Source organism: Trichosurus vulpecula, chromosome 5 (genome assembly GCF_011100635.1).
Source record: "Trichosurus vulpecula isolate mTriVul1 chromosome 5, mTriVul1.pri, whole genome shotgun sequence".
Lineage (NCBI taxonomy): Eukaryota > Metazoa > Chordata > Mammalia > Diprotodontia > Phalangeridae > Trichosurus > Trichosurus vulpecula.
The window spans coordinates 191075834-191102164 of record NC_050577.1 but is presented as its reverse complement, the minus strand read 5'-3'; the positions used below and the strand labels follow the sequence as shown (position 1 = coordinate 191102164).

At 37.8% G+C, this 26331-nt stretch overlaps 1 protein-coding gene across 1 annotated transcript; it reads left to right on the top strand.

The window, feature by feature from the left end:
- The first annotated feature begins 6278 nt into the window (after nt 1-6278).
- Nucleotides 6279-15662, top strand: APOBEC1 (apolipoprotein B mRNA editing enzyme catalytic subunit 1). Its single transcript, XM_036758653.1, has 5 exons — nt 6279-6294; nt 10809-10836; nt 13313-13710; nt 14836-14954; nt 15513-15662. Exons 1-5 carry the CDS (start codon nt 6279-6281, stop codon nt 15660-15662), a joined length of 711 nt encoding a protein of 236 aa, XP_036614548.1.
- The last annotated feature ends 10669 nt before the right edge of the window (nt 15663-26331 follow it).

Here is a 26331-nt window from a genome sequence, read left to right as displayed (position 1 = left end):
CAGACCCTAATTGTGTTGACTGTGGCTCATTTAGGCTTAGTTGGTTTTAACTCACTGCTTTTATTTCAGTTTCTTTCAGTAAAGGTATTTTGACCTATAAGTGTATACATATCTTATACTTAAGAGGTATAAATGCTACAAGCTGACAAAAAGATATATCAGAAAGGTGAATTGGATATGAGGGAGGCAGAGCTGACAACCTTGTGCACTCTCCTCCAGAGTGAAAGATCAAGATGACTGGTGATGGCCCAGGATACAGTGGGTGACCACACTCTGGTAAAACTCCTTTTTGAGCACCTACTATATGGTCATAGTGGCCTACTTTCTATTCTGAATACCTGCAATATACTGGTTCCTCATCTCCAACTCCTGGAATCCCCAGTTTCCTTCACAACTCCTTAATATATAAAGACTTCCCTAATCTCCCCAACTGCTAGTGTGCTACCTGTCAAAACTGCCTTATATATCATGTCCCAAAAGTCAACACAGTTTTGGAGTCAAAAACAGTGGCAAAACCTCTGTGACTCTTTGGTTATTTGTTATTAGAGTTGACAGAAGATGGAAAGATAATGGAATCTGGTATTGGAGTTTAGAAAGAGATGAGCAGCATTAAGCCAAGAGGGAAAGGGATTGGATGATAGACAATACTGTGAAGTTTAATGTGTTGAATGACCTAGCAATGATGTGGGGATGAACTTGTTAACTGGAGGTTCAAGACTAGGAAGAGATTGAAAAGTGAAGCCAGAGTAGAAGCAATAAACCAGGAGCGCAGAGAGGAAAAGAATGACTGGAGTTGTCATGAAAATGAAGAATAAGTTTAGGAGTGATGAGTCACAGCAGAGATGGAATGATAGGAAGTTATGATGAGACAAATTTTAGACTTTTAGATAATGGAAGTGGAGCACTTCTGGGTGATAATGAGATCGGGAAGATGACCATTCCAGAGAACCACTAAAGTACAGTGAAGATGCAGATCGTGGGAGTTGAAGAAGCTGATGAAATGAGAAGCAAGGATGTTTGAGGGGACATTAATATTTATAATTAAATCTCCAAGTAGGAGGGTAGAGGGTGAAGTGGAAAGGAGAACTGTGAGCCAAGTACTGAGCCCTTTCAGGAAGGAGAAGAAATATCTAGAGGGACACTAGATAATAGTCACCGGGATATGGGTGGAGTGAACCTTAAAGAATGGAGAGAATAGAGTGTGTATGCAAGTATCAGAGAGGAGCAAGGAGCATGTGTCCTGTGATCCTGGATGTACTAGAAGAGGTTGCTAGGCCATTCAGCATCTTTTAGGGGGAGCCAAGTTTCCACTGTTTCAAGAAAGTTGAAAGAGTACAAGAGGAAGAGATTTAATGTGAGAAGCAATTTATTTATAAAGAATGGGGTTCCGGGAACCATAATGAAAGGGTTGGCAATGTGTAACAACAGTCTTGCTAGCAGTTACTGTGGCTGTGTAAGACCAACAACAACCAGAACACAGAGGGCTGCCAACACAGGTTCTTTGATCTGCTTTTCTAAGGAGAGCAACTTTAAGGGATTAACAATCTCAGTTTAATCAAACATACATATATCATTCACTTAGTTCTGGGGAACTGAACTTTAAGGCAAATATAAACTGAAATTATAAATATCAACAGACAGACCTTGTCTGATTAAATCACAATTCATAGTTACCAGAGAAACACCAATATCTATCTGGGTTACAGAGCCGTGGGTACAGGTTCAACGGCTTGCCCAGAGTCTCCTCATCCACATTCTTTCAGTGAGTGTACCCCCAAAAGTCAAAACACCAATCTCAGATCTTATATACCTGTCTCATGGCCCTGGGGCTCACCATTTAGAGTGTGAGAAATCCACATGGGAAAGCTTCCAACCACCAGCACCACATCATATACAATTCAATGACTCTCGATTGTCTTAGGCTGAGAAACATTCCAAGGCAAAAGATCCCACCATACCTGCCTCATTCAAACAAAGAACAGTGAAAAGTCCCATTTTGCTTGCCTTTGCACAATGGTACTCTCAGGGAGGGAATTTTGTTGTTGTTGTTCCTTAACGCTTTTATTGTTAAGGTTAACATGTGATGGAAAGATGGAGAGCATCTTGTAATTCTGAGAACTTTGTCTCAAATAAATATTTTCCCATTAGAATATCTTATTTTAATTTATGGAATAAAACAGACATTTCCATAACATGGTAGAATAAAAAAAAAAGAGTATCCCACATGAAACTGCAAACCTGTTATGTATAACTTGCTATTCCTTATAAGTATATATAATAAAGTTGTCATGTAAATTTCTTTTACTTTCCTCTTTTTTCCAGAGGATTTAAGAAGTTTTATTCATATTTCATTTTTTACATTACATTTATTTTTTATTCATATTTTGTGAAAGGTTTTTATAACAAGAGTAAAACAGTGAAGTAAAATTAATAATAGAGTGATGTTATCGGTACTTCTCAACATTCCCCCATCACTATTTTTAAAACTTAAGAGAAATCAATTTTCTCACTCTTATCCTCCATTGCATTGGGGAAAAAATTTTATTATAACAAATATGCATAATAAAATTCTAATTCCTACAATGGTTGAATAAATAAAAAAATGTACATCTTATTCCATACTCTAAGTTTTTCACATCTCTGTGATGGATAACATGCTTCACCACCAGTCCTCTGAAGTCACAGATAGTTATTTTATTGATCATGGTTCATTCAGCTTTCAAAGTTGCTTCTTTGTAAATATAGTATTCTTATTGTATAAATTCTTTCCTTGGTTCTATTGATTTCGTTTTTAATCAGTTTATAAGAATCTTCAAAATTGTTCATTTTTATAATATATAATATAATATAATATAGATGATAGGGAATAAACTTTTTCTGATTCTGCTTACTCTGAATTGATTCGAGTCTTTCCATTTAAAAATAATTATTGATGTTTTCTATTTCTTACATGACCATAGTATCCCATGTATGGTCCCCCTTTACCTCTCCCCAAGAGCCATCCCATCAAACAAATAGTGGTGTATTTGGTTTTTAGAGAGGGGGAAAAATCAGCAAAATTGGCCAATAGATTGAGAAAGCCCCAAAACAGGTGCAGTGTGTAACATTTGTGGATTTTCTTTTTTTTTCTTCACTCCCACCTCTTCCTTAGAGGTAGCTACCTTTAGACACATGTGTGTATGTATGTATGTATGTAAAATAATTCTAGACATACTCCTATTTGCCAGTTCTTTCTCTGGATGCAGATAGTGTCTTCCTTCATGTGTACTTTGTAGTTAATTTAGGTATTTTAATACCAAAAATATTTTAATTATTAATATTAAGATATTAATCAATGTAATTTTAAATTAAGTTTATTTTAATTAAATATTAATTTTGTTTATTTAAATGAATTGATTTAAATTTAATTGATTAATTGAAATATTAACATTTTAATACCTAAATGAGGTATTAAAATGTAGGTATTTTGGTAATTTAGGTATAGTCAAAATGATTTATTCACTCAAAATTGTTCTGAAAACAATATTGCTGTTACTGTAAATCATGTTCTCTTGGTTCTGCTCATTTTGTTCTTCATTATTTCATGCCCATTTATCCATGTTTTTCTAAGAGGATCATTTCTTTTAGCACAGTAGTATTCTATCATGAACATATATCATAATTTGTTTAGCCTTCCCTAACTGATGGGCATCCCCACAATTTCTACTTTTTTGCTACCACAAAGAGAAGTGCTATAAATATTTTAGAAGATATAGGTTCTTTTCCTTTTTCCCTGATTATCTTTAGAAATAGATCTAGTATTGCTGGGTCAAAGGGTATAGGCAGTTTAATAACTCTTTGGGCATAATTCCAGATTGCTCTCCAAAGTGGTTGAATCACTTCACAATTCCACCGATGGTGAATTAGTGACCCAATTTTCCCACTTCCTTTCCAATATTTGTTGCTTTCCCCTTCAATCATTTTAGCCAACCTGATAGGTGTAAAATGACATCTTGAGGTTGTTTTAATTTACATTTCTCTAATCAATAATGATTTAGAGAATTTTTTAAATATAATTATAAATTGCCTGATTTTTTAATCAGAAAACTGCCTGATCATATCCTTTGACCATTTATTGTTTGGGGAATGACATATTCTTATGGAATTGACAAAGTTCTTTATATATTTGAGATATGAGACTTTTATCTAAGCAATTGTCTATAAATTTTTTTCCTCAATTTTTCTGCTTTCCTTTTGACCTTGGCTACACTTGTTTTATTTGTACAAAAACTTTTAATTTAATGTAATTGAAATTATCCATTTTACACCTCACTGCTTTCTATGGCTTATTTATTCGTAAATTGCCCATTCATAAGTCTGATAAGTAATATGTTCAGCATTCTTCAAATTTTCTTATAATATCTCTCTTTGTATCTAGGCCATGTATGTCCATTTGGACCTTCTCTTGGTAAATGGTGTAAGATGTTGGTCTTACAGGAAGGAAATTTTTTCCTAGGGAGCATTAGAATCACATGGATTTAGAGAAGAAGAGGAAAGGTTTTGTAAATGTAAGTACTTTTTACAAACACTACCCCATTTGATCCTCACGACAACCCTGTGAAGGAGACCCTATTGGTGCTCCCATTTTATAATTGAAGAAGCCGAGGTAGTAGGGGGTTAAGTGACTTGCCCTCTGTTAATTCTTTTTTCCCTATATAGCTTGCTTCATATATATTTGTGGGCATGTTATCTCCCCTATTAGTTTGTAAGCTCCTTGAGGGCAAGGACTATCTTTTGCCTCTTTTTGTGCCCCCAGTGCTTAGCATTGTTCCTGGCACATAGTAGGCACTTAATAAATGTTTATCGATTGACTGATAGATTGATAGACTGATGCCTATGACATCATTCCCAAACAAAAGCAATGATAGCTGGGCCCCAAGCCCCAAAATGAGATGTCGATCTGACTTTCTTTATTGAGGGGAGGGCGTTGTAGTTTGGTAAGAGAATGGGCCAGGAGCTTAGGCTTTGGTTTTAGGCCAAGTCACATGACCAAATTGTACAAGGTCTGATATCTGGATCCTCGTTGCTTATGTGAAGCTGAGATGACACTGATCTGCTCACCCTTCCTGGCTAGCCAGAGCATGTCTGTCCCAGGAACTGTCTAGGATGTAGATTTGGTCATCATCCTCTGGGTAAGAGGGGCAAAGGGAAGGAGGCACGGATTCTCAGCAAACACATATAGGTAACTTGATAGTTTGGGTGCATTGGCATTGTATGGGTGAAATCTGAGCAAAATGGCACAAACAAGGAAGCAAGAGTTCTATTTTTTCAGGATTCCCGTACAAACCACTACCCTCATATCCTACTCCTTTTGATACAACCAAATCACAAACATTATATGTATTTTGGTAGGAAAAGGTAGTACTTAAGTATTGCAACAATAGGCAAGATATTTGTCATGCAGCAATGGGAAGAAATGTAGTTGGGCAAGCCAAAAGGAAAATAACAAGAGATGTGTTTGTAGCATTCAGTCATTCACAGGAGATGAAAAATCAGAAGGCATGCTACACTTAACTCCAGCTATAGGCAGGAGCCGCAAGACCTCTAAGGATACTATACACTCCAAAGGCCATTATATGCTGATAATCTATCTCAAAGGTCAAGGTCCTTCTGGTTGTGCATCTGGCAATGCCCCTCCCTTACTCTTTTCTGTCATGGGGTCAAAGGGCAAAATCTTAAGAACACAGAAATAACTAGGATGAGCAATACCTGAGGACCGAGGCAGCAAACAATATAATATTAGTTCTAGATAAAAGTTAGAAGTTATATTTGTTTTTCCTTTTTATTACTACAAACTTGACAAATTATCGGTGCCTTGAAATAATTCTGATGACAGAAACAGAAACCAACCTTATTCCCTTATTTTAGTTTTAGTTTTCATTCCGTCATTTAGTCCAATACAGGGTGATGGGCAAACCTGCCCTAACCTGTATTTAGGGGGAAGAGGAAAGTTGTTCGGTTCAAGTGACAGCAGTCTTAAAGTTCAGACTTAGAAGTACTCGTTTTTAGGCTTTAAAAGGCATCATGAAATTATCAACCCAATGATACCCCTACCCCCACTACTAATTCCTTCCTCATTTGTGTCTCATTTGACTACCCTAGTAAGTCCTGATGACTCACCCTTCTCTGCCTAGTAAGGTGGCACTGGGTGCTCCTAGAGAGTCAAAGTTCACGTTGTTGCTGGCAGGGATAGTTGACCCTGCTCACTGCTCCAGAAATAATCCCTGTGAAAAGAAGACATGGATTCCAAGAAAGGTAACTCACAACATCTCTTTGTGGCATTCTGTACTCATGTTCAATTTTTAAGCTTCATCTGGGCATATATTGGTTAGGCATGTTTTTCTAGGTGTGTTGACGTTTATCATTATTGTCATCGGCATGTATTATTCTTCAATGATCACTATGTTTTGGGCAAACCAAATGAATCTGAGTAAATCCAACTAACAAGTATATGAATGCCTTTTTGTGCATGTTTTTATAGAGGGATAAAAGGAAATATAGACATGGCCTCTACTCTTCATGAACTTAAAGGAAGGACAGAGAATACATACAAAAAGCTCAGTGAGAATAAAAAACGTAAATAATAGTTCAAAGTAATAATAGAAGATCTGTCATAAAATACATCAATTGATTAATGAATTATATAGATAATTACTCTAAGTTTTCAGAGACTAGAGTGGTTAAGGAGGAAGATAGTAACAGAGAACATGATCTGTGCCTTGAGGAACAGGTGGAATTTGATTGGTGGGGGGATCATCCCAGGAGAATTCAATGGGAGAAGCAAAAGTGTGGCATGAAGGCATAGGATGTGTTAGATGAATTATTGTAACTGGAATAAAGAGTTTGTATGAGGGGAGCAAAAGGGCATACAGCTTAAAGGAAGGTGATAATACATTATAGAGATCCTTAAATTCTAGGTTGTGTTTGGACTCTATTCTGTCAGTATTGGGAAGATTTGGAGAGTTTGTGCCCAGGAAAATAAAGCAATCAAGTGGACATCATGTTGGTAAATTCTTTGATGCTACCATCATTACCTCTTGCCCTTCCATTTTTATTCTGTGTACGTCGTTTTTTAAATGTGTCTCCAATGAGCAACAGATTATGGAGCATAGTTTTCTTACTCAATCTGTTGCTCTTTTTCATTTTATTGGATTGTTTCACATTCACATTTAAAGTTATGAAAGCTGGGCTCATATTTTCTTCCACTGGACTCTAATGTTTTGAAGGTTTTTAATTCAACCATAACACAAGATTGTTTATTAGAGCTGTCTCTGCTGCTGTTTGATTCCCCTAGATGACTACAAGCTCCTTGAGGAAAGAGCTTATAACTTCTTTAAACTCTGTGTTTATACATACAAACATATATATATATATGCATACACACACACACACACACATTCTCTAACAGTCTCATTTAGAAAGATATCCTAAATCTTTCAGATCTAATTTCTCCATCAATTTGTTCAGCTCTATATTTTCCATTTTATTTATCTTTCTGTTAGACCTATTCAAACTGAGAGGGACACTGAAATCTCTTGCAATTATTGTGTTACTGTCTATGTCTTCTTGTAGCTCAGCTAATTTCCCTTTATGAATTTAGATGGTGAGGCAGAGGCATGTAAGTTTAATATTGATTTTGGGTTGTTATCTATGGTTCCTTTCAGCATAATGTAGTTTCCTTGTTTATCCTTTTTTAAGCTTTGAATATTTGTTTTTGTTTTGTCTATTGTTTTGTGCATGATTAAAATTCTTGCATTTTTTAATTTACCTCCTGAACAAAATATTTCTGTTCCAGTCCTTTATTTTTGTTTGGTGTAGTTTTTGTTTTTCTTTATGTGTTTCTTGCAATTGTGAAGTTTTCTTTACTTATCCAATTTGTTATTTTTTATTTTATTGGATTGTTTAATCCATTCACATTTAAAGTTATGAGAGTTAGGTTTATATTTTACTTTATTTGCCTCTAATGTTTTAGAGCTTTCTGATATAATCATCATGTAAAATTGTTTGTTATTGCTAACTCTGATGGTCTTTGATTCCCCTAGGTGACTACAAGCCCCTTACGGAGACGGGTTATGACTTCTTTTGACTTTGTATCTCCCCTGTACATTGCCCTACATTGTACTTGGCAATGCCTAATGACCGATTGAGGCAGCACGGGAAAATGGGAAAAACAGTGCTGCTGAATTTAAAAGGCCCAGATCCAAATCCCATTTTTGATATGTACAGGCTAGATGAAGTTAGCTATGTCAGTTAACATCATTGGGCCTCAGTTTCATCATCTGTAAAATGAAGTCATAGGGATAGATGGCCTGTGAAATCAGTCCATTCTAGTCTAAGGAGATCAGCTAGGACGCTATCACAATTTTCTAAGAGTCCAAACTTGAGGATCTTGCATTCTAGTTAGTAGGACATACATGAAACAATAAAATGGTAACACGAACAGCATTTAATTGCTACACGAGTGACATTCTTCGTACTTGGAGGTTTTAGCATACAACTAGGTGTATTCATTCATACTTACAGGGACCTATATTCCAAGGTCAGTCTGAGTAAGTTGAGTAGTAAAGGTCAGAGACTAAAGAGTTTTTGGAAAAGTAATTTGGAAAGGTGTCTTCTTGATATAACCCAGAGAACCAAAATCAATTCTTTTTGCGAAATGTATTTATATATCTAGACCCAAGGTTGTAACAAATAGTTTAGAAGGTATTTTGAGGACCATAAATCTCAAGAGTTAATGTTGCAGGGACTCAAGCTTAATATTTAGAAAGAGGGTTAGAGTCGTAGAGACGTGCATCTGGTCTCTGCTCTGTCACCAACTACTTGTGTAAAATTGGGAAAATAATTAAACTTCTCTGAGCCTCAGTCTCTCTCATCTGTCAAATAAGGATATTAGGTTGTATAATCCCTGAATTACTTTCCAGCTCTGAAATTCCATAGCTCTAAAACTAGGATAGTCGGAAAGAATGGATTTCAATGGCTATTTTGAAGGAAGAATTGAAAACACTTGGTGACAACACAGACAATTGATTGCTTAGGAGCATGAAGCTGATATTTTGTTGAGGGTTTAGCCTTCGCACCCTGCACAACTAAGCCATATAGGTTCCGTAGTTTAATGTTCTACCTGGCCCTTTTTTAGACTAATTGTGGAATTTCTTATGAGATCATCTTGTAAGTGTCTGGCATTGTTGAAGAAAATAAATTCCTTTATTATCACTTTATCAGGTTCATCCCATTAACATCCTTTGTATGCCAGCATTTTGAGACTCAGATAAGAACTAAATATCTCCTCAAATGGAAAAAAAGGGAGTTCTGTGTGGAAGCTGAGTTCCCATGAGCACACTATAATCATGTACACGGAAACATAGGATAATCATATTAATAAGCATGAATAATGCAATTATAATGAGCTAATTTTTCTAAAGACTTTTCAAAACATTTATCTGATTTTATCTTCAAGAAAAACCTATGAGAAAGCTAAGGCAGATGTCATTGTCATTTTAAAAGATAGGGCTATTGAGATATAGGAGGGTGTTACAGGCATCTAGATATCAACCAGAAGTCTTCTGACACTCACCCACCCCCGCCCCTGCCCCAGCCCAGCATTTTTTGCACTAGACTTTCTATCTCTAATCTTTTTAACACTTTGAAGCAATGCTTTATGATGCTTTGTGATGCCACTGTGGTCCTAAAGCAGAGACAGAGAAAAAGAGAGAGGAAAAAAAATTTAAAAGAGAAAGAACAAAGACAGAAAGAATGGTTAAAAAAAGAAAAGAAAAAGATGCTTTTAGAATAGTAGGAGGTGCAGTAGACCAACAAAAATTGTACCTAGAGTCAGTGAGTGGCACCATGCCTGGGTTTATTTGCCCCTGACAGAGTTATATTACTAGTCCTTTGAACACCTAAGACAAACAGAAGGAAAGGTACCCTTAAACCAGAGCTTTACAAATTGATGCATTTTCTTGTTTTTGCATCAGATTCACTTCCAAATACATGCCTTCTCCTTCCCTTAACCAAAAAAAAAGAATCAGTTTAGCAAAACCAGGCAACACATCAACAATTATATTCAATATTCCACACCCCTGGTCTCCCACCTAAGCAATGAAGTGAGACAGGTACACTTTCTCAACTCTTCTCTGAGTCCACGCTTTGTTCTTGTCATCATATGAGTTTTAGTTTTGTTTTCTTGTTTTCTGTTTACATCATTATAATCCTTATGTATGTTACCTTTCCTGGTTCTTTACTCAGCATTATCAGTTCATGCAAGTCTTCACTTATCCAATCAATTTGAAAAAATGAAATCAATTGATACAGGTGGGAGAGACCCTAGTATACCACAGAACCACTCTTGGGGGGATGGCCACCCAATATAGAATTCTGGAGGGACAAGGCCAGGGGTGCAGCCAAAAAGGAAGGAAGCATATCATCTGGTGACTTCTTATTTTAATTACTCATTCTGCTAATCTCAATTGTTCATATCCCTCTAAATTTCAATGCCCTGCCCTGGTTATGCCTCTAACCCTTGCCTCAGACCATAGTTGATAAAGCACCTCCCAAGAATATCAGATGCAAGTTTATTAATATCTTGATATGAGAAAATAAGCAGGGGAACGGCAAATTGGTTAGTACATGTGTACATGTTTGAATTCCTTTTTGTGATGTTAATGATATTAGTGATGAATGACATAAAGAATCTTATGTTAAGAATCTTATGAACAAAGAATCTTCTTCTCCCCAAAGTTCCATGTGACACTCTATCTTTTTGCCAACAGGTCCTTCAACGGGAGATGCCACTCTAAGGTAAGGACAGTAATATTCTAATTCAGTTCCTCTAAAGGCTGAAGGACATCTCAGTGCCACAAAAGTCAAATGCCTTTCCCGTCTTTCCTTCTTTTATCATCCTCCTTTCTCTACTCATTGTCTCCTCTCTCACACTACTCAATCATTTTCTTCACTATCTACATCTGTTTCTATGCTCCTTAGCTTTTGTTTAAATGATTAATTCTTCTTCTACTTTCCTATCCTTCTCTCATTCTAGTTCTTGTTTTCACAGTAAGTCTACCATGTCAGAACCCATTTTGAAATGTCTTGAAGTTATATCCCTAGCTCTCTCATCCTGTATCACTTTCGAGTCACCTTCCTGGTACATAGGACTCACTTTCCCCCAAAGCTGTCCCCCTAAGATGTCAGAATCTCAGAGAAGCCATGTCTAAAAGAAATATCATCTGATGATGGGTGAAGCAAATTATCTATTTCAGGAATGAGAGAAGTAAAAACTATTGGGACACAGCAAGACCTGATTACATTGTATGCTAGTCAGAACTATCTTAACTCTCCCCTGAATTGTAACTTTGAGATATACTGGGAGTGTTAAAGCTCAAATTCCTACAAAGAGAAAATTGCCTTCCAGTTTTAGAAGGACTTTGTTTAAACAAAGGTGTAATGTGGAGGAATCATAGACCATTCTTCTACTCTCTTCAGAACCTGTTAAAATCTGATACCTAATCTGGGGCTTTACCGCCTGAAAAGGCATGGAGAGGACCAGCTGGGGAATAATGGAAATCATTAGAGTTGGGATCATGTAGAAGAGATATCTATGATATCTGAATTCAAACAAATGAAACATTTGTGAGGAGCTATGTGTTCATATTTGTTCCACAATAGTTGGGGCTGAGAGAACCATGTTCCCTGCAGGAATTTACTTTGGGCTACACCTTCCAGGTATCTGTGTGGGCTCCACAACATAGTGACATCACCCACTATGTACTCTGATTACTCAGGGATGTTTACAGAGTTTGCAGTTTAAAATAGCTAGGAAGTCTCATAAAGGAAGTTGTTGCAGGGAGACTGAAGGGGGCTATACAGAGATTAACAGAAGTGGCTAAAGTGTCGAAAGATCAGCACATCTCAGACTGTAGCACTGAGAGATTGGCACTTCCCAGACTGAGATCAACCACAATCTCTACAACGTTCTCTAAATGTTTTGCCTTGATTTCCACTTTATTGAATTTCCCTTTCCTTGAGTGGAATGACTTGTCCCTCGTCCCCTCCACTGGGGAAACAGAGGGGTCAGTTGGGAATAGATGACTATTAAAGGACACCAGAGATCACTATCGACTTCTCTTCTGCAGCAGATGCAGTCCAGGATACAACTACCTTTCTCAGTTGCTAGTCTCCTATGTTCTGGGAACCCATGATCTGACAATGCTTGGGGCAAAGAAACTTTTATTTTCTGAAAGAAATTTTCTTTGGACTACGTGTCTCAGAAACCTACGTGTTGATACCTTGGCATAGTGATATTACTCAGCTTGTACTCAGACTGGATATGCATGCATATTTTAAAAGTCTGTGGGGTCTTATGAGGGAGGTTGTCATCTGGACCACGCTGGGACTGGTGAGGGTGACAGAAGTGACTGTTAAGCTGAGAGAGGTCAGTGTACTTAGGTAGCAGCTGTTGCCCCCCCCACCCACACAAAAAAAGTCTACAGTCATCTCTACGGTGTTCTCTTGTTGCCATACTGAAAAGCCAACTGACTCTCAAGAAACTCTTTTCCTTTCCCTGATAAAGTAAAAGAAGGACGCAACAGCTTTCTCATGGAAAGGTGCTAGAGGACTTTGACACAAAAGTTTTAGGTTTCTTGGCATAGATATTGCTATAGAGATTGCTATTGACTTCTCTTGGGCTGAAGTTGCAGTCTATTGTTGATTGATCTCTCTTGGCACCACAATATGGAGTGTTCTAACCTCTTGGAGCTGCACTCACTTCTGCTATCTAGATTTGTCCCGGCATGATCCAGATGTGGCTGAGATTTTTCTCATCCCTCTTATCTCTTCACAACCGACTTGCTTACGAGTCTCACCAAGTTGTTTATTGTGTGTGTGTTTTTTTAAACTGTGTGCCTTGGACTGTCTCTGAACAGAGCTAGAAACCACAACTAGACTCAATTAGAGTCCATGTTGAGTAATAGTGTCATACTACAAAAACCATTTTTCTAATGAACGAGGATCTCTGGGCACCAAGCTTCCCAGAAAACTGACATTCTTTCATGGACACTTCTGCCCAACACATCCACTGTTCCATGAAGAACACTGACTAGCTGTTGACTAATTACATAATGAAAAACCTGCCTACTATAATGTTTATGAAAACAAAATACATGCAAATTTCCTTGAAACAATCTTGATTCAGAATAGACAAATGCAAAGGAGGACAAAAAAAATCCTAATGCCTTTTCAAAGATTCTATACCAACATGGGGCTGCTTCCTTTGTTTCAGGAGGAGGATCAAACCTTGGGAATTCGAGGCCTTCTTTAACCCTCAAGAACTCCGTAAGGAGACATGTCTACTCTATGAAATCAAGTGGGGCACAAGTCATAATATCTGGAGAAATTCAAATCAAAACACATCTCAACATGCTGAAATCAACTTCATAGAAAAATTTGCTTCAGAAAGAGATTTTAAACCATCTGTTAAATGCTCCATTACTTGGTTCCTTTCCTGGAGCCCTTGTTGGATGTGTTCCAGGGCCATTAGAGAGTTTTTGAATCAATACCCCAATGTGACTCTGGTCATTTTTGTAGCTCGGCTTTACTGGCACATGGATCAACAACATCGTCAAGAACTCAAGGAACTTGTCTCCTCTGGTGTAACTATCCAGATTATGAGCTACTCAGGTATAAAGACCATGATCCCGAAGGGGAATTGAAGGTGAACATTTCTGGGAAAAGAAGGAAGGGGCAGCAGAGAGTCTCTATCTTGGAAGAGTAATCATTAGATAATTGTATTTGATCTACTCTGCTAACCATAGGGGTTGGCATTTGCCAATTTACAAAAGAATTGTATTTCAAAATTGCAGTTATAAGTACAGATGTGCTGGAGGCAGGCTCAAAGCAGCTCAGAACAACTGACAAATTTTGAGTGTTAGCATTTTCACCTCAGAAGTCCACTACAAATCAGGGCTTGACTTTTTCTGTTTATTTTCTAGGCTAAAGAAAGGGATAGAGATAATCTTTAAAATGCAGGTGAAACTTAAAAGTGTATCATGCATGCACCCCACCCCCCCACCTCCCCAAGCTGGTTGTTAAATACTTACAGCATATGCCTGCTTGTAAATCAGTTGTCAAGAAATTAGATTGTATTTTTCCCCATAGAAACAATGTTATAAATGGTTAAATTCCTATGCAAGACCACAATCACTATACATTCTAGGTGCTTGCTAAGAGCCTTATCTTTAGAAATCAGGGACAGACCTAGTTAAGTTGAGGCCAAGACTCTGATAATCTTTTCGGTCTTAGGTAACTATGATGAACTTTGAAATGTGAGTCACCCCCAGCCTTCTGATGGAATTAAGAGACTTTCCCTATCACATATACTCTGGCAGAAGGAATTGGCTGTCCCTCTAGAAAAAAAAAAAAAACTTTCTTGAAAAAAAATAGACACAAGGAAGAACCAGACTGATATACCTCAAGGAGGGAATGTGGTAGCACCAGGTTTAAATCTCACATCTTCCCTTTTTCTGTTGTAGTCTTGGTATCATTCTTTATATCAATATAAAGATTGGACTACTATAATTCAGGGAATACTCCAGCTCCAGAGCTGTTGGGAGAGCCTACCTGTGGAAGCTCACTTCGAAGTCTATCATGGCCACCTAAGAAAGATAAAAGTCCTCCCTAACTGGGATCCAACTTTGGGTTTCAATCTTGTTTTTATCTTGCAGGAATAGGTATAGCAGCAAACCCCTGTAATATTAAGCTCTTTGTGGTATTTATATTGCTCAACTAAGATTTCTGTTTCCTCAGAGTACCATCACTGTTGGAGAAATTTTGTTGACTATCTGCCTGGGGAAGAAGATCACTGGCCCAAATACCCCACTCTTTGGATTACATTATATGTCCTGGAACTCCACTGTATAATTTTAGTAAGTTATCCTAGATAGACAGGAGGATGAAATATAGAAATAACCAACCCTATTTCTTACCTCCTTTCTGAGGCTTTTGGTATCATGATATCCAGCATTTCAGTTGCCTTAGTTCCAGGATCAGACTAGTCCAGTTAATTAATATCCTGACCTGTCTTGGGTGGTGGGGGTGGGGGGGTGGGAGTAGAGCAAAACAACCTCTTCTAGGGAATAATTGGACAGAGGACGCAGAACAGATTGTACAAGTGAGTACTTCACCCTTTCCTACAATAAAGAAATCAGGTTCCAGAACATTTTTACCTCTAATGTTTAATATCTTCCCTTTCTCTCTCTCTCTCTCTCTCTCTCTCTCTCTCTCTCTCTCTCTGTGTGTGTGTGTGTGTGTGTGATTTGTTAGAGCAATTACAGATAACCATTTATATGCTCATCTAATAATTAACACAAATTAATGATTAAAAGTCAAACATTAAACGATAATCAAAATGTCAAAAATGAAACAAGAATGGAAACAACGATGAATGATCCTAATTTCCTGTTTATTTTATTTTGCTCTGCCAGGGGCTTCCACCTTGTTTAAAGATTTCAGTGCGTCACTCTGATCAGCTTGTGCTCTTCAGCCTTGATCTGCGAGATTGCCATTATCAAAGGATTCCATATCATGTTCTTGTAGCCACAGGGATAGCCCGGCCATTTGTGACTTGGAGATGAATAAAACATTTCTTTCTTTTGTGTCCTTATCTCAGACTATAGCAGTGATGATCTACTAACTTAGTACAGAACTAAACTAACTTAGTACTAATGACAGTACAGTCTATAGTACTGATGATACTACTAACTGGACTTGACAAAGAAACTGTAATGTGATAGATTTTCCCCCACAGGCAGCTTTGGATCTATTTCTTAGGCAAATAATAACATCCAATACCTTCTGGGGACAACTTTAAGGAGAAGCTTTGACAAGCTCTTTGATATTTTAATTACTTGCTTTTTAATTCAATTCAACTTAACGAGCATTTATTAAACACTTGCTAATGTTCAAAGTCTGAGGGTACCAAGAAAAAATATGTTAAATACTCCCTGCCTTCAAGGATTTAATACTATAGACATCTCTTTTGGGGTACGCTCAGCTGGCATCCCAGGCAAACATATGGAAGCTTGGGATAAGCTTAGTATTAGTCACACATGATGAAGGGGTTCTTTCCTCCCCACTACCACACCTCAGAGAATGTGTAGATATCAGAGCATATTCACGGATGTCAAATAGGTATGCTCTGACTTCCTCTTATGTCTCTACATGGCCTCTTGGCCTTGATGACTTTGGAGTTTATGATGCATACTGACAGAAAATTTTTTCCATTGGCTGCTGAGCCAGAACTCAGTGAAATACCACAGGGCTGATCACAGTTCCATAGCCTTTCTTTTCCTCCCAGCCTCAAAATGCAAGGACAATTCATTGAGCTATCCAGAGGATTGGGTGCGAGACACGCTCTCCCTCATCCAGCCACAAACCATGAGTGCATGGCCTCCTAGACAACTAGCACCCATGCCTAGAAATCTCTCCCTTCTCATTTCATCTCCTAGCTTCCCACCTTCTTCAAGAAACCATTCCCAGTCCCTAACTCAAAGGTTTTCCCTCTGAGATTATCCCCAGTTTATCCGGTTCATATATTCTTTGTACAAAGTTGTTCACATGTTGTGCCTCCTATTAGACTGTGAGCCCTGTGAGAGAAGGGACTGTTTCTTACCTTCCTTTGTAACTCCAGTGCTTAGCGCAGTGCCTGGTATATAATGGGGGCTTAATAAATGTAACTTGACTGACTGTTTATTCATATTGAGCTTGAAATATATGAAAACCCCATGATGTTTTTGAATGAATTTACATATAGACAGGCCTCCCCCTCTCCTGCTATGCTGTATTTTAGAATTTTGCTTTTTTGAAGGTAAAAACTTTAAATTTATTCCTATTAAATTTCATCAGAATTATGGAGAAACGATGGCATATCAGGATCTGAAGGAGTCCAGATGTCCTACAAACACCCTGAGAAAGCCTCTAAAAATGCACCCAAAGGAAGAATGATAAAGAAAAGCGAAGAGGGAGCAGCTAGGTGGTGCAGTAAGTAGAGCACTGGCCCTGGAGTCAGGAGGACCTGAGTTCAAATCCGACCTCAGACACTTGACACACTTACTAGCTGTGTGACCTTGGGCAAGTCACTTAACCCCAATTGCCCTGCATTCCCCCCACCAAAAAAAAAGGAAAATCAAAGAGGAAACAGCTGTAAGATCCTCCATACAGTCTAGGAATGCACAAAGAGATTGCCAGAATCCACTGGAAGCTGAGAGCAGAAACAAGTCTGGGTAGGACGCCAAGGAGAATTGAGAGATTAGAACAATGGTAATAAGACTTAGACAAGAAATGAATTTCTTGTAACTTAGAATGGACCAGGTAGAAAATATATAAAAACAAAAAGAAATATTCAAACAAAATCAAAAAAATTTAAAAACAAAAGAAACTATAAATTCAATGCTATTAAAATAAACTGACCCAGAAAACAAATCAAAGAGAGAGCATTTTAGACTACCTGAAAATCATGACCAAAAAATAAAGGCTTGAATACCATATCTCAAGAAATCATAAACTAAAACTGTCCAAACCTATTAGAACAAGAGGGCAAAGTTAAAAATGCAAGTCACCAGTCATCTCCTGGTGGAAATTCCAAAATGGAAACTCCCAGGAGCGTCATAGATAAAATCCAAAGCTTCTAGGTCAAAGAAAGATTATTACAAACACCAAAAGTAAAGAGTTCAAGTAACAAGGAGCCATAGTCAAAATCATACAAGACTTAACAGCTACCATTTGAAAGGAGTAGAAAGTTTGTAATACAATATTCTGAAAGTCAAATAAAGGTTTACATTCAAGAATAACCTACCCAGTAAAACTGAGAATAATCTTACAAGAGAAAAAAATGGATCTCTAATAAAATAGAAAATTCCAAGCATTCCAAACAAAAAAAAACTAGGACTAAGCATAATCTTTGAAATGCAAACACAGGTGTCAAGAGAAATATAGAAAAGTAAATGCTTCCAATTAATTAGAAGGAACTACATTATAACCATGAGTTGGTTACATTTTAATGGGAAAGAGGAAAAACAAGTATCTGCAGAGCCTCAGTGTCTTCAAAGATAAGACAGAAAGTTAAATAAGATAAGCAAAGGGCATGTGTGGTTCTATTTCCTTTCTTTTTTAAAAATTTATTTTAAATTTCAATACAAAAACTTAAATTCACAATAAAAAGAGAAAAAGAAGTATATTATAAACTTAAATATTAAAACTTAAATACAACATAAGAAAAGGAAAAAAGCATTACCATGTGCACAGCAGAACTTAAGAGAGGATTCAAAATTATACAGCAATAAATTTCCATTTCAAGAAAGTCTATATAATAGATACTATGTATTGTGTTCAGAGCTGTCCGTCATTTCTTTGCTTCCTTGTAAGTTTTCTTTTGTTCTTTGTTGTGCATTTTTTACTTTGTTCTTTTTTTTCCCCTTTCTCCCCCCACAAGAAGGTACACTTAAGCATACACATACACACACACATACGCATATACATATATACATACATGTATACACACATACATATATAAACATATACACAGAGATATATACATGACTATACACATGCATACACATACATATACTTAGATATCCATAATCATACTCATATATAGACATATACATTTATATGCATCTATATAAGATGGTACAATACTTATTTATCCTCTGCTTCTCTGAGGGTGGATAACCTCTTCCTTCATAAGTCCAAATCTTTCCATATTTTTATAAGTCCACCAACTCATCATTTCCTACACCACAGTAATATTACAGCCTTATGCTGTCTGGTTATTTTAAAGAGTCTAAAACAATATTGATTAATATAATTGACATATAGTGTAGTTTCCTATTTTTCTCTTATGATTAAATCTATTTTAGCTTGAACTTTTTCTAAGATTTATGATTACAATCCTTGCTTTTTTTTCCCCTAATAAATTCTACTCCTGATCTTTATTTTATGTTTGTGTATATCTCTTATTTCCTATCCCTCCTGATTTCTCTACTTTCCTTCTACTCACTGCCTTGCCCTCCTATCACTTAGCTACCCTCCCTGCAAGGATCCTTCCCTTATTCTCCCATTCCCATTAACCTAAACACCTTTCTATTATCCCCCTTACCCTAATCCTTCATCCTCCCCTCCAGAAATTATGCCCTTATGCTTGCCCCCCTCCCTATCCCCTTAGCTTTTTATTTCTTTCCGAATTTAAAAGATGTTTATTCTTTTAAACTTCTACCCTCTTAAACTCATTTCTGATGAAAGTAGGATTCCAGAACTACCAGTCCTCTTCCCCCATCTTATTCCTCTGTGTCAGTTTTTTCTCTCAGATATCATTTGTATAAAATAATTACTCTTTTTACCTGATCCTAAATGGTTTTGCTTTTTAAAATCATATGAAACTCAGGTCTACCCTAATCTTTCTTATGAATGACCCTATTACTAATAAGAATCTTAGACACACATTTTACATTTCCTCATATTCAAAGGTAAGCTGTCTGTACTTATTGAGTCCTTTGTAATTAGTGTATTTTGATCATAGCTTTCAGGTAGTCTGATTAGTCTTATGTTTTCTCTTTTTAGTCTGTTCTCCAGATCAGTTGCTTTTCTTATAAAATATTTGACATTCTCTTCTATTTTTTCATTCTTTATAGTTCGTTTTATTATTTCTTGGTCTCTTATCACTTCACTGGCTTCCCCTTGCCCAATTCTAATTTTCAAGGAGTCATTTCCTTCCTTAAGATTGTGAATGGGGGTGGGGAGGAGGATGGGGGGTGGAGCCAAGATGATGGCTGGTAAGCAGGAACTTGCTTAAGTTCTCCCCCAAATCCCTGTAAAAAATGGCTCTGAACAAATTCTAGAGCTACAGAACCCATGAAATAGCAGAGGGAAACAGGTCTCCAGCCCGGGAGAGTCTGGATGGTTGCCAGGAAGGGTCTATTGCACAGTGCTGGGAGCAGAATGCGGCCCAGTGTGGGCCACGCCAGGACAGACCAGAGTGAGAGTCAGCCGGCTGGAATGGGCCTTAGGGAGTGGGATGACAGAAGGGAGGGCTGACTGGGGAATGAGGCAATCAGAATATATGCCATCTTAGAATGGAAGGGAGGGTAGAAATGGGGAGAAAATTTGTAACTCAAAATCTTGTGGAAATTAATGTGGAAAACTAAAATATTAAATAAAAATGATAAAATTTAAAAAAGATTGTGAATCTTCTTTTCTTGTTAGTTGACTTTCTTTTCATAATTTCCTTTTTCTTAGATGGTTCTTATTTTTTTTAATTTTTCCTCAGTGTCTATTATTTGATTTTTAAAGTCTATTTTTCAGTTCTTTTATGAATTCTTTTTGGGAAGGTGACCAAGTGATGTTATTCTTTGGGATAGGAGAGGGTTTTTTGCTTCAATATCCTCCTCTGAAGATGAACCCAGGACTTCTCTATTCCCACAGTAACTTTCTATGGTTGGATTCTTTCTCCTTTACCTACTCATTTTTTTATTTGTAGAAGCTTATTTTTTGTAATCCCCTCTAGTCCTGGGATATGGGGGATGGTGTCTCTGGCCTCAGGTCCTCCTTCAGTTCTCCCTTCTAGCTTAGAACTAAAACCAAGAATTCTGCCTTCCTGTAAAAGCCCACTGAGTATGTGCTGGTTCCTTCTCACTCAGGGCCAAGTCTAGGCAATACAGCTAGGGTTGGCATTCCTTACCAGCAGAGGTTTCCCTCAATCTTCCCTGGCTCAGAGACTGGCTTCCCACATTGTCCAGGAGGGAAAGTTCTTGTGGCTAGGGCTGAGGCCACCTCCCAACCCAGCTACCCCAGAGCTGACTGCTTGCTCTTTCAGCAGAAGTACCCTAGAAGTGTTTACTCTTCACAGGGACCAAATCTCAATCCTGGGATTTCTTCTGTTCTTCACTTTTCCCAGGAGGACCACCATTCTGCCCTAACTCTTGTTTATTTTTAGCACTCTATGTTTGCCCTGAAGGGCTATTTTGTCGTGTTTATGGGGGAAATCTGAAGACCTTGGAATTTTCTGACCTCTCTGCCATCTTCACAGAATGCTCTCAGTAGTTCTATTTCCTTTATGATGGTCTTAGAAAAAGGAAATGGGAGGAATAGGGGAATATATTTGGGATTAAAGGAGGAGGAAAGGGAGAGAAAATATTATCCTACCTAATAGGAGTATATGAAATGGAGACTAAATGAACATGTTGGAAGAGGTGGGGAATTGGGCATCCTATGAACCTCACTTTCACTTAAACCAGAAAAAGGACAGCTGAACATACAAAGACTATGGTGAAGGAACATATTAATCTTGAAAGAGAAATGACTGACAGAAATGGGGGGGGAAGATTAGGTGAAGCAGTAGTCATTAGCAAAACAAATCAGTATCAGAAGAGGGAGAATGATGGGGAAATTAACCTTTCTTTTTTAAATTGATTTTTAGATTTCAACATTCATTACCACAAGATTTTGAGTTACAAATTTTCTCCCCATCTTAACCCTCCCCCACCCCAAAATGGCATGTATTCTGATTGCCCCTTTCCCCAGTCTGACCTCCCTTCTATCACTCCACTCCCCCCCCCCCAACTCCTTTCCCCTTATTCTCTTGTAGGGCAAGATAGATTTCTATACCCCATTGCCTGTATATCTTATTTCCTAGTTGCATGTAAAACAACTTTTTTTTTGAGCATCTGCTTTTAAAACTTTGAGTTCCAAATTCTGCCTTCCCTTCTATCATCCCCTCCTTTTATCTCCTTCTCCCCTACATGCCTTGGAGCATGATACTCAGTTTTGCTGGGTAGGTGATTCTTGGTTTTAATCCTAGCTCCTTTGACCTCTGGAATATCACATTCCAATCCCTTCAATTCCTTAATGTAGAAGCTGCTAGATCTTGCGTTATTCTAATTATGTTTCCACAATTTTCAAATTGTTTCCTTCTGGCTTCTTGCAATATTTTCTCCTTGACCTGGAAACTCTGGAATTTGATGACAATGTTCCTAGGAGTTTTCTTTTTTGGGTCTTTTTGAGGAGGCCATCAGTGGATTCTTTCAATTTCTATTTTACCCTCTGGCTCTAGAATATCAGGGCAATTCTCCTTGATAATTTCTTGAAAGATGATGTCTAGGCTCTTTTTTTGATCATGGCTTTCAGGTAGTCCAATAATTTTTAAATTCTCTCTCCTGGATCTATTCTCCAGGTCAGAGGTTTTTCCAATGAGATATTTCACCTTGTCTTCCATTTTTTTCATTCTTTTTATTCTGTTTCATAATTCATGATTTCTCATAAAGTCACTAGCTTCTACTTGCTCCATTCTAATTTTTAAGGCATTATTTTCTTCAGTGATCTCTTGGATCTCCTTTTCCATTTGGCTAATTCTGCCTTTTAAGGCACTGTCCTCCTCATTGGCTTTCTGGAACTCTTTTGCTGTTTGGGCTAGTCTATTTTTAAGGTGTTATTTTCTTCAGTATTTTTTTGGTTCCCCTTTAGCAAGCTGTTGACTCATTTTTCATGATTTTCTTGCATCACTCTCATTCCTCTTCCCAATTTTTCATCTACTTCTCTTACTTGATTTTCCAAATCCTTTTTGAGCTCTTCCATGGCCTGAGACCAATTCACATTTTTCTTGGAGGCTTTTGATGTAGGCTCTTTGACTTTGTTGACTTCTTCTGTCTGTATGTTTTGATCTTGTTTGTCACCAAAATAAGATTCTATAGTCTGAGTCTTCTACACTGTCTGCTCATTTTCCCAACCAATTACTCGACTTTTGAGCTCTTTTTCAGGATATGATTGCTTCCAGAATGGAGAGTGCTCTGTCCCACACTTCAGGGGTTTTGTACTGCTGTTTTCAGAGCTACTTCTATTCCGAGGTGGTATGATACTCCTCTCCTGGCCTGTGCTCTGGTCTGTGAGTGCAAGTACTCCTTTCTGCCGTGTAACTACCAGTAGCACTCTCTCTCCACAACCACAAGCTCTGCCACACCAGCACTCTCCTCCCCCAAGGACTGCCAACCAGGACTGAGACCCAGATCCAAGCAGGGCAAAGCAAGAGAACCCTACCTCAATGCCAGCACAGAGATCCTTGCACTCCTGCTCTGATCAGCCACTTCATTCCCCCCACTCTCTGTGGGCCTGGAGCTCCAGAAGCAGCAGCCTCTGCTGCTGCCACTGCTGCTGCAGCCACCTCTGCTGCCCTGGGGCTGGGGTGGACTGCACCCTTCTCTCACCCAGGTCCAACAGTTTTCCCATTGACCTATTTTTTTTTTGGCATTTGTTGGTTGAAAAGTCTGGAAACTGCCACAGCTACCAGTGATTCAGTGCCCTGAGGCCTGTTCTGTCTGGTCTGCTCTGGCCTAGTCTGTCCTGTCACAGCCCACATTGGGCTGCACTCCACTCCCAGCCCAGTGTGATCGACCCTTCCCAGGGACCATCCAGGCTGTCTTGGGCTGGAGACGTTTCATTCTGTCATTTCATGGGTTCAGTAGCTGTAGAACTTGTCATTTTTTACAGGTGTTTGAAGGGATTTGGGGGAGAGATCAAGGGAGTCCCTGTTTTCATGCCACCATCTTGGCTCTGCCTATTGGTGTTCATGATGGGGAAATTAAAAGGAAATTTAAAAAGGAATAAAAACCAATGACATGAGAGGGGGAAGAAAAGAGGTAGGAAACAGAACAGAAATGGACTACATTAATTAAAGATCACTAGTGTTAAGCAAAACATTTCTCCTTCAGTACTTTCTTCTTCTTTGCCAAAGAGAGGAAAATATGCAAGAGAATAAGAAGGAGGAAAGTGCTAAATTAACAGTCATAACTGTGAATGTAAATGAGATAAGTCCACTCCTAAAACAGAAAAAGATATGAGAATGTACTACAAAATAGAATCCAACAATATGTTGCTTGCAAAAAATACACTTGAAACATAAATATTCACACAAAACTAAAATTAGAGGCCAGTGTAAAATCCATTTTGCTATAGGTGAACTCAGAAAAGCAGGGGTAGCAATCATGATTTCAGAGAATGCAACAATGAAAATAGACACAATTGAAAGAGATAAGCATGGAAACTACATTATTCTTAAAAGCACCAAGGATAATGAACTAACCCCAATATTTAATACAGACACCAAATCTAAATACCTAAAAGTTAATCAAATTTCAGGGAAAAATTGACAGAAAAACTGTAAGAGTTTGGGGGGATCTTAATGTACCCCCTTTAGGCCTAGACAAATCTTTTTTTTAAGAAAGGACAAGAAAGACATTAAGGACCTAAAAAGAACTTCATTAAAATTAAAAAAGATAGATTTCTGAAGCTACTAAAAGAGAACAAAGAGGAATTCATGTATTTCCCAGCTGTGCATGGCACTTCTATAAGATCTGACCATGCATTGGAACATAAAAAGCTCAATAGCAAAAGCAAAAAATATGGAATTTCATTAAATTTTATCTTATTAAATTTAGTCCATGATTCTAGACTGTGGAGAACTTTTCATGTCCTAACTTTGTCATCCAATACCTTAATCTTAATAGGGAATGAATTAAAGGAATCAGCTAATTTTTTATCAGTAACGGCGAGATGGATATCTGTGTTCTGAGTATATGCAGCAGTGAAGTTTGGCACTCTGAGAACTCTTGTCATTCCAGAAACTACAGTCTAATGTACATCTGGGAGAAGTCTTTGAAGGGTATGGAGCAGTAGTTATCTCAGTCAATGACTAACCCTGGACCAATTTCTCCATTACTTATGGGATAAAGTGACTATAAAATTAAGGGGGAAAGAGCACTCAGCTGGACATGACTGTAGGTTTCAGGATAACTGAATTTGAGTTAGCCTATAAGCAAAATCTGAGTCAAATAAGAAGACTAAACTTTCATGGCAGTAGTGAAAGGGACTACCTATATCAAGGACATGTCATGGCTCAACTGAAATTGCCATGGAAAGCAATGGATGTTAACAAAGAGGTAGACATAGTTGCTTTTGTTTGTTTGGGTCTGCCCAAACCCAAGTGGTATTTCTGGAATTTCTTCTTGTTAGTGAACTCTTCAGGGTGCTTACTGAATAATTCAATAAGCAAACAGAAGCTCTGTACATGAGATTTGCTACCTGGCCACAGCAAAAGAATATATTGCTAAATTGCATCAAACTGGAGATATTCCTAGGATTTTATATTTGTTATCAGATATGTGTTAAAAGCATTGCCTTCAATATAAAGCCTCCCCACAGTCTCATCTGGGAGTACAGTGGGGGTGGGGGTGGGGCAGTTAGAGCAGCAAGCATTCATTCAGAGCCTTCTATGTGCTAAGCACAGTGCTAGGTACTTTATAAATACTGTCACCTGCTTCCCTGCAGAAACTGTAAAATAGAAGGCAGTGGTGCCAAGACACATTAAGGTTCTTTACAACCCAGGTCTCTATAGTAACTTTCTGAGCCATTACCATCATCAACATATCTTGATTTTGATTTTAGGAACTTCTCAGCTGAAGGAAAGGAAAAAAGTCAAAAGAGGAAGAGCAAAAGAGAAGGTAAGAAAGAGAAAAGAAAATGGTAAATCATGTTGGTATCTTTGCCAATAAGAAAAACAAAAAAAAAGTAACAAAAGGAAGAGTAAAAGAGAAGCTAAGAGAGAAGGAAATGGTAAATCACTTCAGGATCTTTGCCATTTCTTTGACAAGAATTTATTCAGCACTGAATAGTACCAGACACAGCACTTAGCATTGGGGATACACGGAGAAAAATAAATCAGTTCCTCTTCTCAAGGAGTTTGCATTCTATTACTTGGGGCTGGGAACGGGAAGGGCACAACATAGGTACAGATAAGTCTATAGAAAATTTATAAAAAATAAATACGAGGTTATTTCTCAATGGAGGGCACTAGCAACCGGGGGGATTGGGATAAATCTCATGTGGGAGGTCAGTAACAAATACAAATACATTTTTAAAAAACAAAGAGGCGGGAGAAGGGAGTTGTTATTGCACATGAAACAATACAACGACTCTCAACATTCAGAAGGTTACGGGCCAGGACCCCCTCAAATGTGAAAAATCCCAATAACTCTAGGTCCCACCCCAAACCTCTATTTTTAATAATTATGATCATATTTATTTAACACATACAACAAGTAAAACGACACACTGCACCCATAAAAAAGTTACCATTGTGATGCAAGAGAGATTAGTACCTCACACACTATGCAGCCTTCAAGTCTCCCATGTAGCTATAGTACCTGCTTCATGGATTTCCTTCTCCCATGAAAAGTGTGTAAGATACAGTGATCACCATGG

What these genes read in the sequence shown, in the direction of transcription:
- APOBEC1 (XM_036758653.1), top strand. An exon ending in ACGGGAGATGCCACTCTAAG is followed by an intron (nt 10,837 to 13,312) that starts GTAAGGACAGTA and finishes CCTTTGTTTCAG; the next exon opens with GAGGAGGATCAAACCTTGGG. An exon ending in CCAGATTATGAGCTACTCAG is followed by an intron (nt 13,711 to 14,835) that starts GTATAAAGACCA and finishes CTGTTTCCTCAG; the next exon opens with AGTACCATCACTGTTGGAGA.